Source organism: Camelus dromedarius, chromosome 16, assembly GCF_036321535.1.
Source record: "Camelus dromedarius isolate mCamDro1 chromosome 16, mCamDro1.pat, whole genome shotgun sequence".
NCBI lineage: Eukaryota > Metazoa > Chordata > Mammalia > Artiodactyla > Camelidae > Camelus > Camelus dromedarius.
Genome location: NC_087451.1, coordinates 20,065,053 through 20,084,232, shown reverse-complemented (window position 1 = coordinate 20,084,232; position 19,180 = coordinate 20,065,053). Strand labels below are relative to the sequence as shown.

At 49.4% G+C, this 19,180-nt stretch overlaps 1 protein-coding gene across 1 annotated transcript; it reads left to right on the top strand.

Moving 5' to 3' along the window:
- Window positions 1-8,601: 8,601 nt before the first annotated feature.
- Window positions 8,602-18,927, top strand: CCDC42 (coiled-coil domain containing 42). The gene is made up of 7 exons (XM_010991762.3): window positions 8,602-8,906; window positions 9,202-9,307; window positions 9,620-9,724; window positions 11,678-11,875; window positions 16,223-16,444; window positions 16,558-16,716; window positions 18,661-18,927. Exons 1-7 carry the CDS (start codon window positions 8,824-8,826, stop codon window positions 18,736-18,738), a joined length of 951 nt encoding a protein of 316 aa, XP_010990064.1. The 5' UTR covers window positions 8,602-8,823; the 3' UTR covers window positions 18,739-18,927.
- Window positions 18,928-19,180: the final 253 nt, after the last annotated feature.

Here is a 19,180-nt window from a genome sequence, read left to right as displayed (position 1 = left end):
CTCATTAGTGTATAACATCTCTATTTGTCCCTTGTTATTTTTCACCCTAAATTCATTTTTTCTGCTGATGCTGAAACTGCTACCGTGGAGTTCTTTCTTATTTTAATGTGCCAGAATTTTTTTAACCTTTTATTTTCTAATTTTTCTTAAATGATCTCTTACTAAAAATATATTATTGCATCTTGTTTTTAGAGCCAGAGAGTCTCTATATTTTTATTTCTGAGATTAACTCATCTTCATTTATATATGTTAATGTTATGTTAGGACTTCTTTCTGCTATCTCATTTTATGTTTTCTATTTACTACACTTGACTCTTTTCTGTCTTTGGAATGGTTCAAAACTTCCTTCCTTCAATTGACAAGTTCTACTTTCCATTGGCAAAATCAAATTATTCTGTAGAAAATAACACATTCCATTTATACTCTTCTCGTGGTCAACCCTAACTTATTATGACCCTTACTTCTGTTTATTCTTTGCCCGGTCAACTTCTTAAGCTTAACAAATCTGTATGTTTCCTTAAACAGGACAAGTACCCTAGCATAATTTCATCACCCTCCAGCTTTCCTCCTCCATCATCAGTTCCCCATGCCCCTTCCCCAGCCATGCTTCTAGTACACAGCTTTATTTCTGAATTATCTGCTTCATATATATATATATATATATATATATATATACACACCTATATGTACAATGTGTGTATATATATGTGTGTGTGTGTGTGTATATATTCCCACCAGGGGAGAAGCATTGCTAACCTTTTCTAAGGTATGTTCTCCTCTTTTACTTTGCATATCTCATTATTTCATTCTGGATTCATTTTCCATCTTCTTGAGGTACTTCTCTTTTAAAAATGCTTTCAAGGGAGATCACCTTCTGGAATGGTGAAGTGAGGATCTCGGTGAACCACTCTCCCATAAAAACAACAAAAATACTGGCAAAACAGCTACCATCAACCACTCTACACTCTAGAAATGTACCAAAGCCACTAAATGAACTGAAAATTAGCTACTCAAGGGAAACTACTGAACTTCTGCAAGACAGTGGCATCTGTGGCATTCTAACTTGGGGCTGTTCCCATCCTCTCTCCCTGCCCAGGCTGGTGGCCCAGGAGTCATGAAAAGTCAGAGATCTCAAAGCTGATGGAGAAGACCGACTTCTCTTGGAGCTCTGTTAAAAGCACATTCCTAGAGCACAGTCAATATTTCATCCAAATTAAAAGCTACCTGAAAAATCTCCATTCCCGAGGTGTTGTGGCTGTTTGGTTTGACTCACAGCCCAGTGGGCGGGGGTGGGGGGTGGGGTGAGGGTGGACTCTCCCTAGAGAATTACTACGAACAACAGCAATCTGCCCATAATCTCAGCTGCCCAAGGTTGTGATTTTGGTTGGAGCAAACAAAAGCCTGGCCAACAACAACGAAAGTTTTAAAGTAAGCCCTGGAGAACTAGAAAACCACAGGGAACTTTGCAAAGCTCAGCCGTGTTCCTGGGGGTCTAGAAGGCTGTGCCCATGTGCAGACCTTGGAAGGATGGCCCCAGGCACTCACCTCTGACTGACCTTCAGACCCTTCCTCTGTGCTCAGGAAGTGAAAGCTAAGTCTGTTTTGTAAACTGCCTGAAGTTTGAATGTCTGTCTTCAGACACAGAGCCCCTTGTCCATGGGCAGAAGACACATAGGCAAGAGGAATCTTTAGACCAATCATTGGCTTACCACCAAGTGACACTGAACTAGGAGTGAACCCTAGGAGACCAGACTTTAAAATAAGAACTTAAAAAAATAAAAAGGGCTAGCAGAGAGCTCAAGGGCTACACATTTCAGGGAATATAAAATCTATAGAATTAATTCAGGAAAGTCACCAACAAATAAGCAGCAACAAGAACAAGAACAACAACAAACCCAGTGATAACAACAAATCAGGGAAGAATGAATCGGATTTCAAGTTGTTCCAATATATTGTTTTACATGCCTAATTTTTGACAAAAATTTACGAGATAGGCAAAGAAACAGAAAAGTATGCCATGTCACAGTAAAATAAAACAGCCAGCAGAAAATACTCCCGAGGGGGGCACAGGTATTCAATTTAGTAGACAAAGACTTTAACTAAGCCATTACAAATACGTTTAATGAACTGCAAGGTACCGCGTCTAAAGAATTAAAGGAAAGTATGACAACAATGGCTCACCATGTAGAGAATGTCCACAACAAAAGCAGAAGTTACCAAAAAGGATCAAATAGAAATCCCGGAGTTGAAAACTATAATTACTGAAATGAAAAATCCACTATAGGTGCTGGGCTGTCGGAAGAAAGAATCAGCAACTTGAAGGTAGGTCAGCAGAGATCCAGTCTAAGGGAAAGAATTAATAAAAATGAACAGAGCCTCAGAGACCTGCAGGATATCATTAAGCATACCAACATACACATAACAGTCCCAGAAGAAGAGAGAAAAAAGAAGAAAATAAGGAATATTTTCTAAAATAATGACTAGAAACTTCCCAAAGTTGATGAAAATAATTAGTTTTGTTGTACTATGTCTAGGTGTTACTGGGTTTTTTTTCCTTAGATATGAGGTTTTTTTAAGTTGAGGTCTCTTCTGAAATTCCTTGGTCATTTTTCCTTCAAGTATTTCATCTCTCTCCATTTTTTTCTTCTTATGAAACTGCTGTTATTACTTAGCTTTTCTATTTTTTATTTCAATACTCTGTATCTTAACTTTTATTCTTTCTTTATCTCTTTCTGATGCCTTCTGGAAGAGCTGCTAAAAATGGTCTTCCACCCACTACCAGTTCTTTGTCTGTATCCATCTGCCATTCAACGTACACATTAAATATTTCACTCAGTTTTCACATCCAGTATGTGCACTGAATTTGTTCATCATTTATGCCTGCTTCCAGCTTCAGGTTTCCAGTATCTTCTCTCATCTCTCTGAGGATATTTGTCGTGTTTATTTTAAATCCTTATTCCTTTTATTCACTGGTTTTGTTTCCCTTGGTACAGGTTCTTTAGTCTGTTCCCTTTATTTTATAACAACTGTCCTCCAGCATCTCATTACTTTTCCCTACGCGCTTGTATGTTCCTGGGACCACCAGTTACCTTGGCTGGCAAGGTGTACTTGGACAGTCAGAGAGTGTCTGGTGTTGCTGCCTGAAAGCAACCACTCCCCTTTTCCTCTCTCAACCACTCAGTCCTCTTTCTCAGTAAATCTTCCAGAACCTCCTCCCCAGACGCTGGTCTTTTTCAGGGACTGCCTCTGTCTTACAACTCCCTGTCCCTGGAAGAGGGCGCACTCAGGTGTGTCTGGCTTGGGTGCCTCGTATCTGCTCCAAAGCTGCCTCCTTCCCACCTCTCTGCTCTGAGCTGGCATTACATTGGCACCAGGCTAATGCTGTTTTCTTGCCAAACAGTAGAAATAGGCTGTGCAATGATCTTCCCAGAGCAATGTGAAGGAGAGAAATGGCCTAGTCTGAGCCCTGTTTTTTTGTATCTGGCCGTCTTCTGCTCCAGACAACCATTAAAGAGACAGAAGGAGAGAGAGAGAGATTCAACAACTTTCTGGTTTTCTTCTTAGTGTTTGTGTTCGGTTCAGGTATCCATCAACCTCTCTTTCCCCTCTGCAGCGAAGAGCCTCTCCTGGTTTGCAGTCTTGTGGGAAACCTGAAGTCAGCCTCATTTAGTGTCCTGATTTTGCTCTTGCTGAAGATGAAGTTGTTTTTTTTTTTTTTTATTTTTTACTTTTTGTTTGTTTTGGGGTGGGGGGAGGTAATTAGGTTTGTTTAATTAATTATTTCCAAGGAGGTGCTGGGGATTGAACCCAGGACCTCACGCATGCTAAGCGCACGCTCTACCACTGAACTCTACCCTCCCCGCTAAAGATGAAGTTTAATCTCCAGGTCTCCATTCTTTCCTTCTCTATAATGAAAAGTTTGGAACGGGTGATCTCAGGTTGTTCTAGCTCTAAAATTCTGTGATTCCATGCAGTGCATGAAGAGGCGGCAGGTAAGAAACACTGAGATATTTTAAGGTTACATGGTTTCCAAGGAGATAAAGAGACATAAATGGGGGAACACCCAACAAGAGAGAGTTATTAACCAAAATGAATGTCAAGTTAGAGGGTGGAATGTCAGTCAGGTTTCAGGGAACGAGGAGAAGGGGGGATGTTGGCAGAGGTTCACAAGAGAAAGGGAAAACCACTGATTAGAATGAGGTTTGGAAGAGGATTAGCAGGTATTGAGAATGACAAATACGATTAACCTACCATGGGAGCAGATACAATATTTTCCTTCTAATTTATTATTAAATATTTCCGACTTGCCAATAGTGCACAGAAGAATATAATGAACACTTGTGTCCTCAGTGTCTGATCTAAAATATTACTCATTACCAGTACATAGTAACCCTCTCTCCACTGCCACCAGGAGGTAAGAGCCATTATCCAAATTTGCTGTGTATCATTCTCAGCAGTTCTTTGTACTTTTACTGCAGATATATATATATGGATTCAAGGGCAATATTTCATCTTTAAAGAGATAGGGTTTCATGTTTGAAAATGGAAGTATGACAAATATTGAAATACTTGTTTGAGGTTTAAAAAAAAAAGCGTCAGTGCTGAAGGAGTCCCAGGGGAGGAGGATAATAAAAATAGATGGAATAACTTGGATGAGAGCTTGAGACGCTTCTTCCTGCTCATGAGGTCTCTCCTAGGTGATGGCATGGTGACTGGCAGGAGCTCCCGTAGATGGACTGAGCATCAGCCAGCGTCCTGATGGAGAGAGCCACGCTCTGAATACATCAAGGTCAGAAGGACAGGGCTGCTTTCAGCTGCTGCCCCGCAGAGCTGTTGGTTTGGACCAGTGGGAGTTCCCAGAAACACCAGCATTGGGAAATCAGGCATCAAAACACAGCAGGGAGCCACTTACCATTCAGGGACAAGCCACAGAGCAGGCTGAGGTTTGGGGACAGGCTCCAAGATCAGAGCTGACCCTGACTAGTCATTGAGATGAATACAACCAGGATTCTGCCTCATCCTTTCCCTGCAAGAGGCCCTTGAAACTGCCTCTGAAGGGGCCGGTCGTCCTCAGCCTCAGCAGATTGCCAAAATGGACTAACAGCGCCATTCTATGAAAAGATGGCTGGGTTCAGTGAGTCCTACTGGTGACAACACACTGGGGCCATCTGGAGACAACGCGAAGCTCCAGGGAAAGCCGCTAAGCCCTAAACCCCGCTGTAGAAAACAGATTAAAATGCACTTCCATCAACACTAAATATAATTTGCACTAAATATAATTTGAGGGGGAAAAAGTTAGAGAGTTTTGGTAAATATACTTTTGAAATTTTTGTCTATGAACAACTCATTTAACTTGCAATTTGCTTTGATTTTTCCCCCCCAAATCTGTGCATAATTGGAAAGTCTCAAGAAATGGGAAAATCAGATCCACAGATTACTTTCAAATGTGTGAAATGCTGAGTGAATGCTAAAATTAACAATTCATGAAGTTGGACTATTATGTTTGTATGCATTTAATTAAACATTTATTCTTTATTTTGTGGTTTCCTCTCTGTATTCTAGAACCAATAATCATTTCCAGGCTTCAGACATTGTTGTAGGCTCTTGAAAAGCTCACAGCTTGTGCCCACAGTGCCTGGAGGATAAACAGCCCAGTTGGGGAGGCTTTACTGGAGGCGCCTGGGTCTGTGGGCACTGTCTGGCTCCTTTGTCCCAACTCTCCACTCATGGGCATTTGTGATGGTAGCGGGGGCGATGTCCTGCAGACAACATCCCCAGAGAAAGTAACCAGAGTTTGTTTATTCCCTGTTTTCTCCCTCAGCCACCATAAAAGTGGAGACCTTGTTTTGTTCACTGCTGTATCAGTCTCTTCAATAAGCGGTGCTGAGAAAACTGGATGTCCACATGCAGCAGCATGTGGCTGGCGCCTTATTTTACTCCATACACAAAAATCAACTCAAAACAGGTTAAAGACTTCAACAATAAGACCTGAAACTGTAAAACTCCTAGAAGAAAACCGAGGAAAAGCTCCTTGCTACTGCTCTTACCAATAATTTTTCGATTTGACACCCAAGCTCAGGGCAACAAAAGCAAAAATAAACAAGTGGGACTACATCAAACTAAAAGGCTTCTGCACAGCAAAGGAAACCATTCACAAAATGAACCTATAGACTGGGAGGAAATATTTGCAAACCGTATATCTGGTAATAGGTGAATATCCAAAAAATATAAGGGACTCATACAATTCAACAGCAAACAAACAAATTTAAAAATGGGCAAAGGTCTTGAACATTTTTCCAAAGAAGTCATACAAATGGCCAATGACTATATGAAAAGATGTTCAGCATCACTAACCATCAGGGAAATGCAAATCAAAACCACAACGAGAAACCACTTCACATCTGTTAGGATGGCTGTCATTCAAAAAAAGAAAAGAAAAGGGAAAAAATGAGTGACAAGGATGTGGAGAAAAGGGAACCCCACACTGCTGGTGGTAATGTAAACTGGTACTGCCATTATGGAAAACAGAATGGAGCTTCCTCAAAAAATTGAAAATAGAACTGCCATATCATCCAGCAATCCCTCTTCTGGGTATACACCCAAAGGAAGTGAAATTAGTACCGCAAAGATATCTGTGCTCCTGTACTAATTACAGCATTAACACAATAACCGAGACACGGAAACAACCTACATGTCCATCAACCAATGAGTGGATACAGAAACTGTGGCTTATATACGGACATTGGTTTCCATCAACCGAAATCCATTAGGAGATTTTTCTAGAAGCCTCAGAGGCAAATATCAAGATGGAAAAGGGGGTTAGGGGTGGGGAGTGGTAAGAAAGCTGGGCTCACCCAGGGAGAGAGGAGGATGGGAATCTGGGAGAGCACAGACTTCTGTAAATCCCAGACAGTCCTGCATCGTGACCCACATCTCAGGGAAAGGCAGTGGGACCCCAGGGAGGGATGGTGGTTTGTGATCGGGATGGATCACGACTTTCGTGAGAGGTACAGAGGAAGCAACAGAAGGAGCTCCAGGGGCAGGAACACGGTGATGTCTTAGCAGCCGCCTCGATTCACCAACCTGGCCCTGGACCACCTGATTCATAGATGCAGCCAAGGACGCGTCGATATACCAGGGCAAACAGGTGATTCGGGAAACAGCGAGCCGCCTCCTCACCTCTGGAAATGGCATTACACACCCCGGGGAGGCGGAGGGCCGGGGTGGAGGTTGGGGGAACCCCAAACAGACTGCCAGGCTCTAGGGATTAACAAGGAGAGAAACATACTCCTTTGAGGAGCTTATAATCGTTACTGGAGCTCTTGTTGTCACCGTGTTGGGTCTGTTTCTTGGAGGTGCTCTGGGTGAAGAACCATCTCTGGTTGGTGGGGCTTGGGGTGGGGTGGGATAGTGAGGGGGTGGGGGCTGGGTGCGTTCTGGGCGGGGTGGGGGGTGTCCTGCTGCCTCTGCTGGGCGGCCGGGCTGGCTGGAAGCGGCGAGCTCAGGAGCGGAGGCTGAGGGGTGAAAATGGGAGAGGGAAGGGTGGGCCGCGCCCCCCCCCACCACGTCTCCTCCTGCTCCGGGGCCAGGATTGAGGGCAGACTCGGGCGGCCAGCAGGGGGCGCCAGAGGACCGGCAATGCCCCGGGGTGGGCTTGCAAGGCTCCGGACCCCAGCCGCACCCTGGCTCCGCATCCCAGGCCCGCAGGGAACCGACGCCTCGCGGCCGGCGGGGACAGGGGAAGCTGAGAGGACCAAACAGTCCGGGAGTCTGTGCCGGGCAGCGGCCGGCTCGAGGTCACGGCCGTCACCTCCGGGCGGGGACCTCAGGGCGTCGGCCTCACACACAGGGTCTCAGATTTAGACGCTGGACCTCAGGCCAAATGAGCTCAGGCCCGATGCTCTGACGGGATGAAGGCAGGCAGGCAGGCATCATAAAATAAACACGTAAAACATCCGACAGTTATGTTACCACGTTTTGACATTTCATGTTTTAATATTCCGCCAACCTCAAAACATGGCTCTGAGTCTCTTACCCTCTGAGAAGCCTCCTCCTGGGCGTCCTCTGTCTCCCAGGGATGGCCTCTTTAGTCCCCAGGCTTCTTGCCTATCCGCCCCACCACCCCCAGCCCCTCCCAACACACACCCCTACACATCCTTCACCCGCCACTTGGTCCCTAACTTCAGGCCTTCTCCCATCTTCCCACAGGTCCCATGTGTCTCTGTCCATCCCCACCCCACATCATATAAGCACCTCTGTCCTTCCGTCCCTGACTTCTTACCCACCTGTCCCAGCCCCAGCCCCCTGCCTCACCCTCACACACACAGCTGGGTCCAGGAGGCAGGCCCCAAGGGCAGGGCTCCTTCACAAGGATGCCTCTGCCAAAACCCCTTTCTCAGCCAGGGACACCCAGACCCTGCCTCCCAGCCCTGGGAACCAGCATCTAATGGAGCCTCACTTCTTCCAAGAGCTCCTGCCCAGGAACTGCAGGAGCAGAGAGAGCCAGACCCCAGCAAGAATGAGGTCACTGGGGACAAGGGTCAGAGGGCAAAGTCTAGGTTCCACTTGCGGTTTACAGAACCAGGAAACCTGTTGCTAGGTAACCAGGTCTCCCAGCACCCTCCCCACACAGTATCCTGAGCCACGGATCGTCAGCCTCCAACTGTCTTCCCCAAGTCTGTCAGACACCTACCTTCTGTGGGACCCTGAGAAGGAGGAGGAGGAGGAGACAAGCAAGAGCCCAGCCACCTGAGCCACCTGTGGCTCCACCACCCCCCGTTTCACTGTGAAGATCCGGCTGCGGGCCGTCAGGACACTGCTGCCATGAGCCTGGGCATCATGGAGGAGGAGGATCTGGCCGAGTACTTCCGGCTGCAGTATGGGGAGCGGCTGCTGCAGCTGCTGCAGTGAGTGCTGGAGGGCCCACCCCGCGCCCCACCTTTCAGCCTGCCCCCCCACTCCTATAGCCCAGCGCCCCACATCACCCAGTACTGACCCACCCCATCACACCGCCTGGCCCTAGATGCTTCCCAGTTGCCAGCAAGGCCCCCTCTCCCTCTCAGCACACCATTCCTTCCACTCAGATGGGGGAGGAGAGGACCCCTTCCCTCCCCATGGGTGTCTATCTCCATGGGTTCCTCCCGGTCCCAGGCTGCCCATGTGCTTAGAGTCCACGGTCCCTCTTGCCTGTGTCTTGGGCAGGAAGTTCCCCAGCATCGAGGACCAGTCAGACTCCCCATCCATCCGGCTGCTGGAGAAGAAGAAGGAGGCCAAGATCCTGCACCATGCTATGGAGCAGAAGAAGGAGGTGAGTGACTCAGGTGGAGGGCAAGAAGGGCCACAGGGCCCAGGGACAGCCTGAAGACAGCCTTCTGTTTTGTGGGTGGTGTTGGCTAGAGCCAGGAGTCCTGGGTAGTGGTCCTTTGTTTCCTCTGCAGAGCACAGAAAGGATCCACATTTCGGGGTACCAGCGTCCCGGGATGCTCTGTTCTGAACCAGATGTGGACGTGGGGTGGAAAGCAGGCACCTGGGGACAGAGGCTCTGGGGCAGGGGATGCTGGGGCCTCCCTTGGTCCCCATGCAGGGCTCCTTTTGACCTCTCTGCTCCCCCCACCCCAAGTCATTTCAGCGCAGAATGGAAACACTGAACCTGCGCTGGGAGGAACTGGGCATCAAGGAAGCCCAGCTGAAAGCCCACATCCAGAAGTTCGAGCAGTTCATCCAGGTATGAAGGGGTGGGCCCTGCTGCAGCCACACGCTGCCCTTGGCCAAGTGGCTCCTCCCCCTCCCTCCTTCCCCTAGACTTTGTGATGCCTCACCCTGGCTTAGAAGTCTCCTGGTGCTCAGCAATGCCTGGAGCTTCCCCCGTTATGTGCCCCTCCCACTGCCCTGTTTATAATTTCCTGCTGCCCTGCCAGACTCTGCCCCGTCTAGATTGCTGTTTCCTATTTTCTTGTCCATAGCTGGTACGTACAGTTTATCTGGTGAGTGAATGAATGATGGATGATGAATGAATGAATGTGCCACAGTCAGGGCCAGGCACTGGGGGATACAAAGATGAGTCAGACCAGGTTTTAGTCCCCCGAGCTCACTCTGCCCCTCCACCCTGGCACTGAAGGCCCAGGCAGAGGGCATGTAAGAACTAGGCACCAGGGGAGAGCTCAGTGGTAGAATGTGTGCTTAGCAGGCACGAGGTCCTAGGTTCAATCCCCAGTACCTCCATTAGAAAAATTAAAAAACAAAACAAAACAAACTATATACGAACCAGGCACTAGAGTCCATTCTGAGAAGATCCCTAAGGACTGATGTAACCATTTTAAAATCCAGATTTCTCCAGACCTGCTCCAGCCAACACTTGCTGAGCCCTGAGGGCTGGCCCAGTCCTGGGGGTAATCGCTGGACTCTTCCTTCAGGGAAGCCCTGCTCTCAAGCATCTTTGGTCCCTCTCTGTGCCTAAACCAGCTGGGAAAGGAGGCTGATGGGCCAGGCCTTATTCTCTAGAAATCCAGTCCTTACTGGCCAGAGGAAAGCTCGTGGAGTGCTTGGGGTAGCAGGAGACTGGAGGGTGAGGGGTTCTCCAAATCCTCACAATCCTGGAGGGTTGGTTTACAAGGACGGACCCCTGGAGCCCGTCTCTCCTTGCTTTCAGCAGGCCTGAGGTTGGGCCCAGTCAACTGCATTGTTATAAGTATCCCCGGGGGATTGTAATGCACAGTCGGACTTGAAAGCTACTGGTTTAGGGCCCTTCTGTCCTCTCCTGCACCCACGGGGCAGAGCGCCTTCCTCCACGTTCCCCAGATGCCACCACCACACGTTCCCGTCCGTGTGACTCACAGGAGCCCCTGGAGGGGGAAAGGAGTCACACAAATGCAGCGTGAGAGGTTCGTCCCTAATCTTGGGAGGAGGGCTTTGCAGACGGAAGGAGAAGGGGGTCGGCCCAGCTAAGCCTCGTGTCTTTCTGTCCGGACATCGAATTGCCTGCACCCCCTCCTCCTGTCCCAGCCTGAGGCCAGGCCGCGCTCCAGGGGCATACTCTCCAGAATGGCCTGGCCCCTCTGGAGTAGGCCTGCTCCTAGCTCACAATTGCTCCAGCTTTTGAGAGGAAGAGAGTGGCTCCTGCCTCTCGTTTCTACAGTGGGAGAAGTTGAGGCACCAAATACCAAACTGGGAGAAAATTCGGGCCTCCCAAGCCTGGGTCCAGGACTTTGCCCCATGACACCCGGCCGCCACTAAGAATAGGGACAGAAACTTGGTCAGAAGGGTTCCTGCTCCCACTTCCGGACTTTCTCAGCCTTCCCCGGGTGGCATTCTCTCCAGACACTGAGCCCAGTGCAGTGTGGGGCCTCCCCAGCCCTTCCCCAGGCCACTCTCGGAAGGCCAGAGCGCAGGTCTCACAGAATCAGAATCACTTCCTGTTTGTTGTCACCAGGCCACCTTCAACGCTGGATTAAACCTCTGCCCTCGCAGCGTTCTTGGCCCACCTCAGTCCGCTGCAACCCCCCCAACCAGCTTCAGATAACCCTGGGGATGCTCTTCCTTACACCTCCTCCCCGACATGGGCGGCCTGGCCAGCCCTGACCATCCTCGGGGTGGACCGAGGCCTTGTGGGGGCCCCACCGGCCTGGGCCCCAGGGAGGGCAGGGCCCGTGCCTGACCAGCACCACCTCCCCGGCCCCAGGAGAACGACCAGAAACGGATTCGGGCCCTGAAGAAGGCCAACAAGGAGCGAGAACTCAAGAGGCAGTGCGTGCATGAGCTGGCCAAGGCCAAGCAGGAGATAGCGGCCCTGCGGCTGGAGCACCAGCGGATGAGCGCCAAGCTGCAAGAATACGCCATCTTCAACAAGTACCTGGAGAAGGTGGTGGAGAACTCGGAGGTGCGGGGAGAATGGCGGGGGTGCCTTCCTCAGCGCCAGCCCCTCTTCCCCGGGGGCCCAGGCTATGGCAGGAGAGGGGAGGAGGCTAGGGACCCTCGCAGGGATGGTCACCTGCTCTAGGGAGACCCCCTCCAGCCGAGGAGGGCAGCTGGGAGAGGGTCGGGGGCCTGGTGGTGGATCTTTGTGTCTGTGAGTGACATCTGTGTCCCTGTCTACATGGCTTCTGTCTACACGTGCGTGTTGGAAGAATGAGGCTCTGTTTTGGCAAAACGATCAGCTTTGCCTGCATTGGATGTGACCCACACTCTCCCTGCTTCCCCTCCCCCCTGGTGTTTTTTGGTTTACTTGAGAGTAAATGGGGAGACAGAGGGAGAGAAACTGGAGAAACACCAGCCCCACGCAGAGCAGGGGTGCTTGGCCTGTGCTGGGCCCTGGGCGGGGTGCTGTGCTCCAAGCCTCGCTCAGCCCGCTTGCTCACCCGGGAGGAAAGCCAGTATTTCACCCTGTTACAAGGAGGAAGTGGAGGTTCAGAGAGGTCAGGTTACCAGCTTAAGGTTGCACAGCTTAGAAGTGGCAGAGCCTTTGCTTCTAACCACTCATCTGTGGGTCCCACAAGGCCACTGACAACTGCTCTTCCTCAAGTTGCCTTGTCACCAGAGTTGAGGGAACCTCTTGGCCCTCTGCCCACGCTTCCTGCAGTATTTGACACCGTGGATGCCTCCCTTGAAACATACCTGTACCTTTTCCTCTGGGACTCCTCCCCCCTTCCCCTCCTTCCTTGCTGCCTCTGGCCCTTCCTCCTCAGGCTCCTCTTTCTCCCTCCTTCCTTAAAGCTCCCTGAGGTCTTTGTCCCAGACCCTCTGCTTTTTCCCTGAGCGATTCCCCGGGCCTCCCCTGGATGGTGCCACGTCAGTAGCTCCCCACCCTGGGTCCCTGCACCCCGGGGAACAGCAGCAGGGCCCCTCACCAGGGTGGAGGGAAGTATAAGTTGTGCCCTCTGGGTGGGAATCCATGTCCTGTAGGGGCCACTGGGACACAAAGGATGCACAGCTTTTTAAAAAGTCCTGGCAATTTCCATATAGAACCACTAACCTGATTTATTTATGCACGAGTCCCAGATTCCATTCCAAGGTTCTACCTGCGGTCTGGTGAATTGTCCCGTTAGTAACTGGGCTGGGGGTGGGAGGAGGGAGGACTACTCTAGTAAAGCAGCAGATAAATGGTGAGATATGACTCAGATTTAGAGCTGGACAACGGTGTGTCTTAGAACTGAGGAGACTGGCCCGGCTCTCGGTGGCCTGGATCTCTCACCTAAGCTGCAGTCCCCTCCATCTAATTTATTGAGTCCACAATGGCTTCCTGCCCGCCTCCGGCCGGCCCTGCTGCTGGTGGGTCCCGTACTGGTGAATGGCACGGCCCCCCACCCACAGCCCCACCAGAACTCAGGCCTCATCCCTGATTCCTCCTCCTCCTCCCTCACTCGCCACAGCCATCAATCAGCAGATCTGGTCTGTTCTGCCTCCTAAGTATTTCTGGAATCCAGCCCCTGCCCCTTCCTCACCCAGACCAGAGATACCTCCCCTGGAGTTCAGCTTGGCCTGACTCCTGCCCACCAGCCTGCCCGGCATCCTCCAGCCAGCGTGACCTCTTTCTCTTTCTTTCTCTCTCTTTCCTCCTTCCTCTATTTCTTTCAAAATATTTTAAGCGTACTGAAGAGTACACAGCAATATATAGCAGCACCCAAGTACTCACCGCAGCTTCGTCAAATCTTAATATTTCCCCCTATTTGTACTTGACTCTTTTCTTAAATAAAACACAGCTGGTCATGGAAACCCCAGTGGGTCCCCCTTCCAAACTCCATCCTCCTCCTCTCCTCAGAGGTAACCAGTATCCAGATTTTTAATTTCTCACTCTCATGCTTATTTTTATTACTGGTGACAATAGATTACATTGTCCACAAACTATGAATAGTATGTCCATGTCCTTTTATGGCTTCTTTCTCCCAATCAAATGATTTAAAAAAATAATAACTTTGTATTAGGGGAAATTTCAAACATACACAAAAGTAAAAAGAATAGTCTATTGAATGCCCATTACTCACCACCTAATTCCAACAATTATCAACTCATCGTCAGCTCTCCATCTCTGCCATTTTAAAGCAAAGGGTATTTTTTTTTCACCCATAAGTATTTCGGTGTATAACTCCGAAAGAGCTCTTTTTCACATCAGCACAGTACCATTGTCATGCTTGCATCCAGTCGACGTTAAAATTCCCCCAGGTATTGCACAAATGCTTTTTGTATGGATGGTTTGCTCCAACCAGGGTCCAGACAAAGTCCCCACGCTGCATTTGGCTGGTACGTTTCTCAGGTGTCACAGATGTTACTGTTCTGCTGGTCAGAGGAAACCAGACATAAAAGAGGACATACTGTGTGATTCCACTGACACGTTTAAAAACAGGGGACGTGAATCTTTGGGGACAGAAGTCACAGTTCTGGTTTCCTCAGTAGTGGCGGGGGCAGGTAGTGACTAAAACAGGGCTGAAGATCTTTCTAGGGTGCTGGAAATGTTCTGAGACCCTTTCTTCACGAATTAGCTAGAATACCACCATCCAGAAAAGGACTTCATAAAGGGAATCTTCCCTTCATCAACTATTTGATGACCATATGGATCTTAAAGAAAAAGCTTGTTAAATGTTTGATTCTTTATTACAGTTTTCGGAATAATGACTGGTCCTCCAGCATCCTCCAGAAGTGCCCTGCCATGTTGTTGGTATCACTGTGAACTCTTTTTTTTTTTTTTTTTAACACATTTGCTGTGTTTCAGTCCTTTGCACTTATTCTTACTGACGTTCAAAGGGTCCCATCTTTGGACAGAGGGAGCCTCTCCAGGTCGGCACCTGAGTCCTGTTGACATCAGCACTGAGTTTTAGAGAGGTGGTCCTAGTTGCTCTGATGTAGCCCATTGGTTTTAAGTGTGGTGGACCGTTGCATCTCTCAGAAGTGCAGACAGTAAGTGATCTCTCTGCTTGCTCCTTTAACGGATGACTTCCACACTCCTCAAGGTTTACTGGGCACTTTTTTTCCTTCTCCAGGGAGATGTCTCCCTCCCCAGCTTGAACTCAGGCCATTCATGCGACACTCTCTTCCTCATCCTGAACTTGCCCCGCACACCCTGTCATCTTCACCCAGGCTGTTCCCTCTACCTGTACGACTTCTGCACCTTCCCCCGCCTGCCCCTGCCTGGCCATCTTCTTACCTCTGGTCTCATTTTAGCCATCCCTTCTCCCAGGACATCTTCTCTGCCTGTTTCCATCTCTAATGCTGTGTTAAGTGGCCCTTGCCTACAGAGGATATATCTGAGGAAAGGCTAGCGGGGCAGTTGCCGGAACACCAATCTATTGCTGGAAAAGTCATGAGATGCAGAAAGTGCTCAGGGAGTGTCCCCTGGGTGGCTGGAAGGCACACTTTGATAAAACCCCCGGGGACGTGAGTTGGCATCTTGGAAGTCGTGCTCATACCACCTTCTAAAGAAGGGTTGGTGCAGGGCTTCTGTTCTGCTGAGTGGGGCCGGCAAGTTAGGGCCAGAGTGACGTGGCACTGGACCATACCGGAGAAGGCAGCTGAGCCTGGCCGGCCACCTGCCCCACTTGTAACCTCTCCAGCCCCTGGTTGGAGGGAGGCCACCGCAATTGGTGAACGAATACCAGAGAGCACCGTGCTGGAGATACGCCCCAGCAGTCTCCTGCAGTCCATCCCCCAGTCACCGATAGGGCTTATCAAGCTGTGTTGTAACTGACTACTCCTCTGACCTCTCTCCACGCCACGCCCAGTCGTAGGCCTCACAAAAGCAGGGTCTGGCTTCCTTATCTCCTGCTCTGCTCCTAGCATTTAGCAGTTTCTGGCTTATAAGTGGTTCGTGGGCCATTCCTGCTGAATAGGATCTTTATTGCATGGGAGGCATCTCAAAATGCACCCTCTCACCCCCCACTGCTGCCATCAATTCTCAGCCTAGATCAGCTCGGGGAATTTCAGAAGGGTTTTTAAATCTGGGTCTCTGAGAGTGGAGCCTCGCAGGTGTCCTTTGTAAAGCTCACAAGTGATTCGAACAAGCAATCAAGACTGAGAACACCAGGTTCAGTTGCACGTGCCCCCAGCACGTGGCCCACGGCCCATTCCAACCCAGGAAGAGCGCATTGGGACGCCAAGGACGCCTCGCAGCCTCTGCCCTGTGTCCTTGGCCCAGGGCCTCCCTGCCAAGCAGAGGCAGCGAGGCTGGGAGTTGGGGGCTTGGAGTGGGGTCGGGCCCCCGGGGCAGCGGTGCAGTGACCCCAGTCCCCCGCCGCAGTTCGAAGAGATCCACGAGGTGATAGCGCGCTACAAGACGCTGGTGAGCATGCACCACGACCTCATGCAGTCGGCGCAGGAGGGCCAGGAGAAGATCGAGCGCGCCAAGGCGCGGCTGGCGCGCTACAAGGAGGAGAAGGACGACGAGATCCTGCAGCACAACAACGAGCTGGCGCGCCTGCAGATGCGCTTCGACCGCGCGCGCAGCGACGTCATCATCTGGGTGAGCGCCCGGGGCGGGGCGGGGGCTTCCGGGCGCAGAGGGAGAGAAGGGCACACGCACACGCACACACTCACGCTCACAGTGCTCACGCCCCGCCCTCATGCCCTCCCCAGGAATCTCGTTGGGCACACATCCAGAACACAGCCGCCAAGAAGACCCTCCTGCTTGGCACCATTAAGATGGCAACTCTGAACCTCTTCCAGATCGTGAGCAAGCAGCTGAAGGAGGCGACCTTCGTGTCCCTGGACGACACGCACAAACAGCTGGACATGGTAAGAGGAGGCCCGAGTCCCTGGCCAGCTGGGTCCACTGAGCCAGGTTGATTATTCATTGATTGAGTGGAGGGACCACCCCCAGAGTCGTGGTTCTCAAATTTTAACAGAATCAGAATCACCTGTGGGCTGAGGCGTATTGCTGCGCTCCACCCGGAGACTCTCAGCATGGGCTTCAGAAGGGGGCCATTAATCTAGAACTGGGAGCAAGGTACCACCTAGGAAAAGGGACTCTGCAATAGGCCAAGACCATTTGAATTCAATATACTGCGTGTGGAAGTCCCAGCATTATCTCTGAATAAAGCCCAAACTGCTTGGAGCAGCATTTTCCAAACCGTATTTGGCAAATCCTAGAATTCCAAGATACTAGTAAGTTTCTTCTGGGGGAATAAAAGGACTCTGTGGACTAAAAAATTTAGAAAAATCTAAGTTAAATGAAGTTGGATGGTTTTAAAATACAGGACTTCACACTGCCTTTGCTTTGGCTCTGCCCTGAGACTCTCCAAGACATTAAGTTTCTAACACTTACTTGACCATAGAGCCCTTTTGAGGGTACGTATTATAAAAACATACTTTGGGAAATACTGGACTGTCTTCTCTGTAACCTTGGGAAAGTTACTTTAATTCAGTGATTCTTTGTTTCCTCTTTTGCGAAATAGGAATTATATTGGTAATAGTAACAGTATTAGCGACTAACGGGGTCGTTGAGAGTTTTGGACAGTCTGGGTAGCCCCACCTTGGGGAACACTACCAAAAAGGAAACATTTTAGGACTGAGATCTTAGAGGCCATCGAGGCCAACCTTTTCTCCATCTTCCCTTTTTAAAGAGAAAGAAACTGAGTCCCAGAAGGAGGAAGTGATTTCCCCAGAGCTGCATCAGGACCCCAAGTCTACCTTTTTTTAATTGAAGTATAGTTGATTTATAATAGTGTGTTCGCTTCAGGTGTATGGCAGAGTGCTTCAGTGATACCTATATATGCATATCTATTCTTTTTTCCAATTCTTTTCCATTATGGTTCATTACAAGATATTGAATATTGTTCCCTGTGCTGTACAGTAAATCCTTGTTTATTTTATATGTGGTTGTGTGCGTCTGTTAATCCCATACTCCCAATTTATTCCTCCCCCACCTTCTCCTTTGGTAATCGTAAGTTCGTTTTCTATGTGAGTCTGTTTCTCTGTTTTGTAGGTTCGTTTATACTATTTTTTTTAGATTCCACATGTAAGTGATATCATATGTCATTTGTCTTTCTCTGTCTGACTTACTTCACCTGGTATGATAGTCTCTAGGTCCATCCATGTTGCTGCAAATGGCACTATTTCATTCTTTTTTTAATGGCTGAGTAACTTCTCATTGTGTATATATACCACATCTTCTTTAACCATTCATCTGTTGATGGACATTTAGGTTGGGGGGACCCCATGTCTTCTGATTTAGGAGGCTGTGTTCTTTCCACTGTGTCGTATGGGTGGTGTGTTACAACAGAAGTTAGTGAATAGAATTTAAACTTCTCTTGATAACTCAAGATTATCATAATGAGCACCGATTCTGGGTTTCAAGTAAATGACCGCCTTGAAGGTTGTTAAAGTGCTGAAAGCTATCTGCCCGGAAACCAGCTGACCCCTTCCTGCTAAACGCTCCTAGCTCAGTCTGCTCAAAGCTCCCTCTGCCTCCCTGTTGTTAGACTGTCAGCCTGTACTTCACCCTTTCACTGTGTCTGCCTCTAGGGTTCCCAGATCCACTTCTGTTTATCACTTCTAGTCTGCTAAGCCTGATTCTCCCTGTCGTCTAAAATAAATGTCAAGTGATGGAAAGTGGCCTCAAGAAGTCGGTCACAGGAGAATGGTGACTCCTTACAGGCAGGTTACGCCCAGACATGGTCCGTTTTTGAATGGGTGGCCTTTTGCCGGCTGGGGTTAACTCCAGTCCCTTGGCCTTGCTAGATCCAGCAGTTTATCCAGGACCTGTCAGACATCTGGGCAGAAGTGAAGAAGAAGGAGCAACAGCAAGTTCGGGTTTAAGGAGCAGCCATGGTTCTGGAATGTTCTGAGACAGAGACTGAGACAGAGTAAGTTCCTGGTGACTTGCCGTCCAGTCAGCCCCATCCAGCTCTCTGGGACCCCTGGGCTTTTCTGCTGGTGAAACCCCTGTTTATTTCCTCTGCCCAGCCCAGCCCTGAAAACATTAAATTCTGTAAGAAGTTTGTTCCTCAGTTCTCTCTCTCTTTGGTGGTTTATTCACGGGGAAGAGGGTCTACTGAGGGGAGATGCCCCCAGAGCGCCCCCTCCTGGAGCTGGTCACGTAGGCAGCCCAGGTCTGGTGTCTCCCAGGCTTTGCAGTTCACACAGGAAGTATCCACGTGGCAACACGCCGGTGGGTGAGTACACAGGACCCTTCTTCCCTCTAGCACCTCCGTTATTTTTTTAAGTTGATGTATCCAGCTGGGGTGCAAAGACTCACCAG

Coding starts and splice junctions, on each gene's coding strand:
- CCDC42 (XM_010991762.3), top strand. CDS start 8,824: ATGAGCCTGGGCATCATGGAGGAGGAGGATCTGGCCGAGTACTTCCGG. Junction 9,725..11,677: donor AGTTCGAGCAGTTCATCCAG/GTATGAAGGGGT, acceptor CCCCGGCCCCAG/GAGAACGACCAGAAACGGAT. Junction 16,445..16,557: donor GCAGCGACGTCATCATCTGG/GTGAGCGCCCGG, acceptor TGCCCTCCCCAG/GAATCTCGTTGGGCACACAT.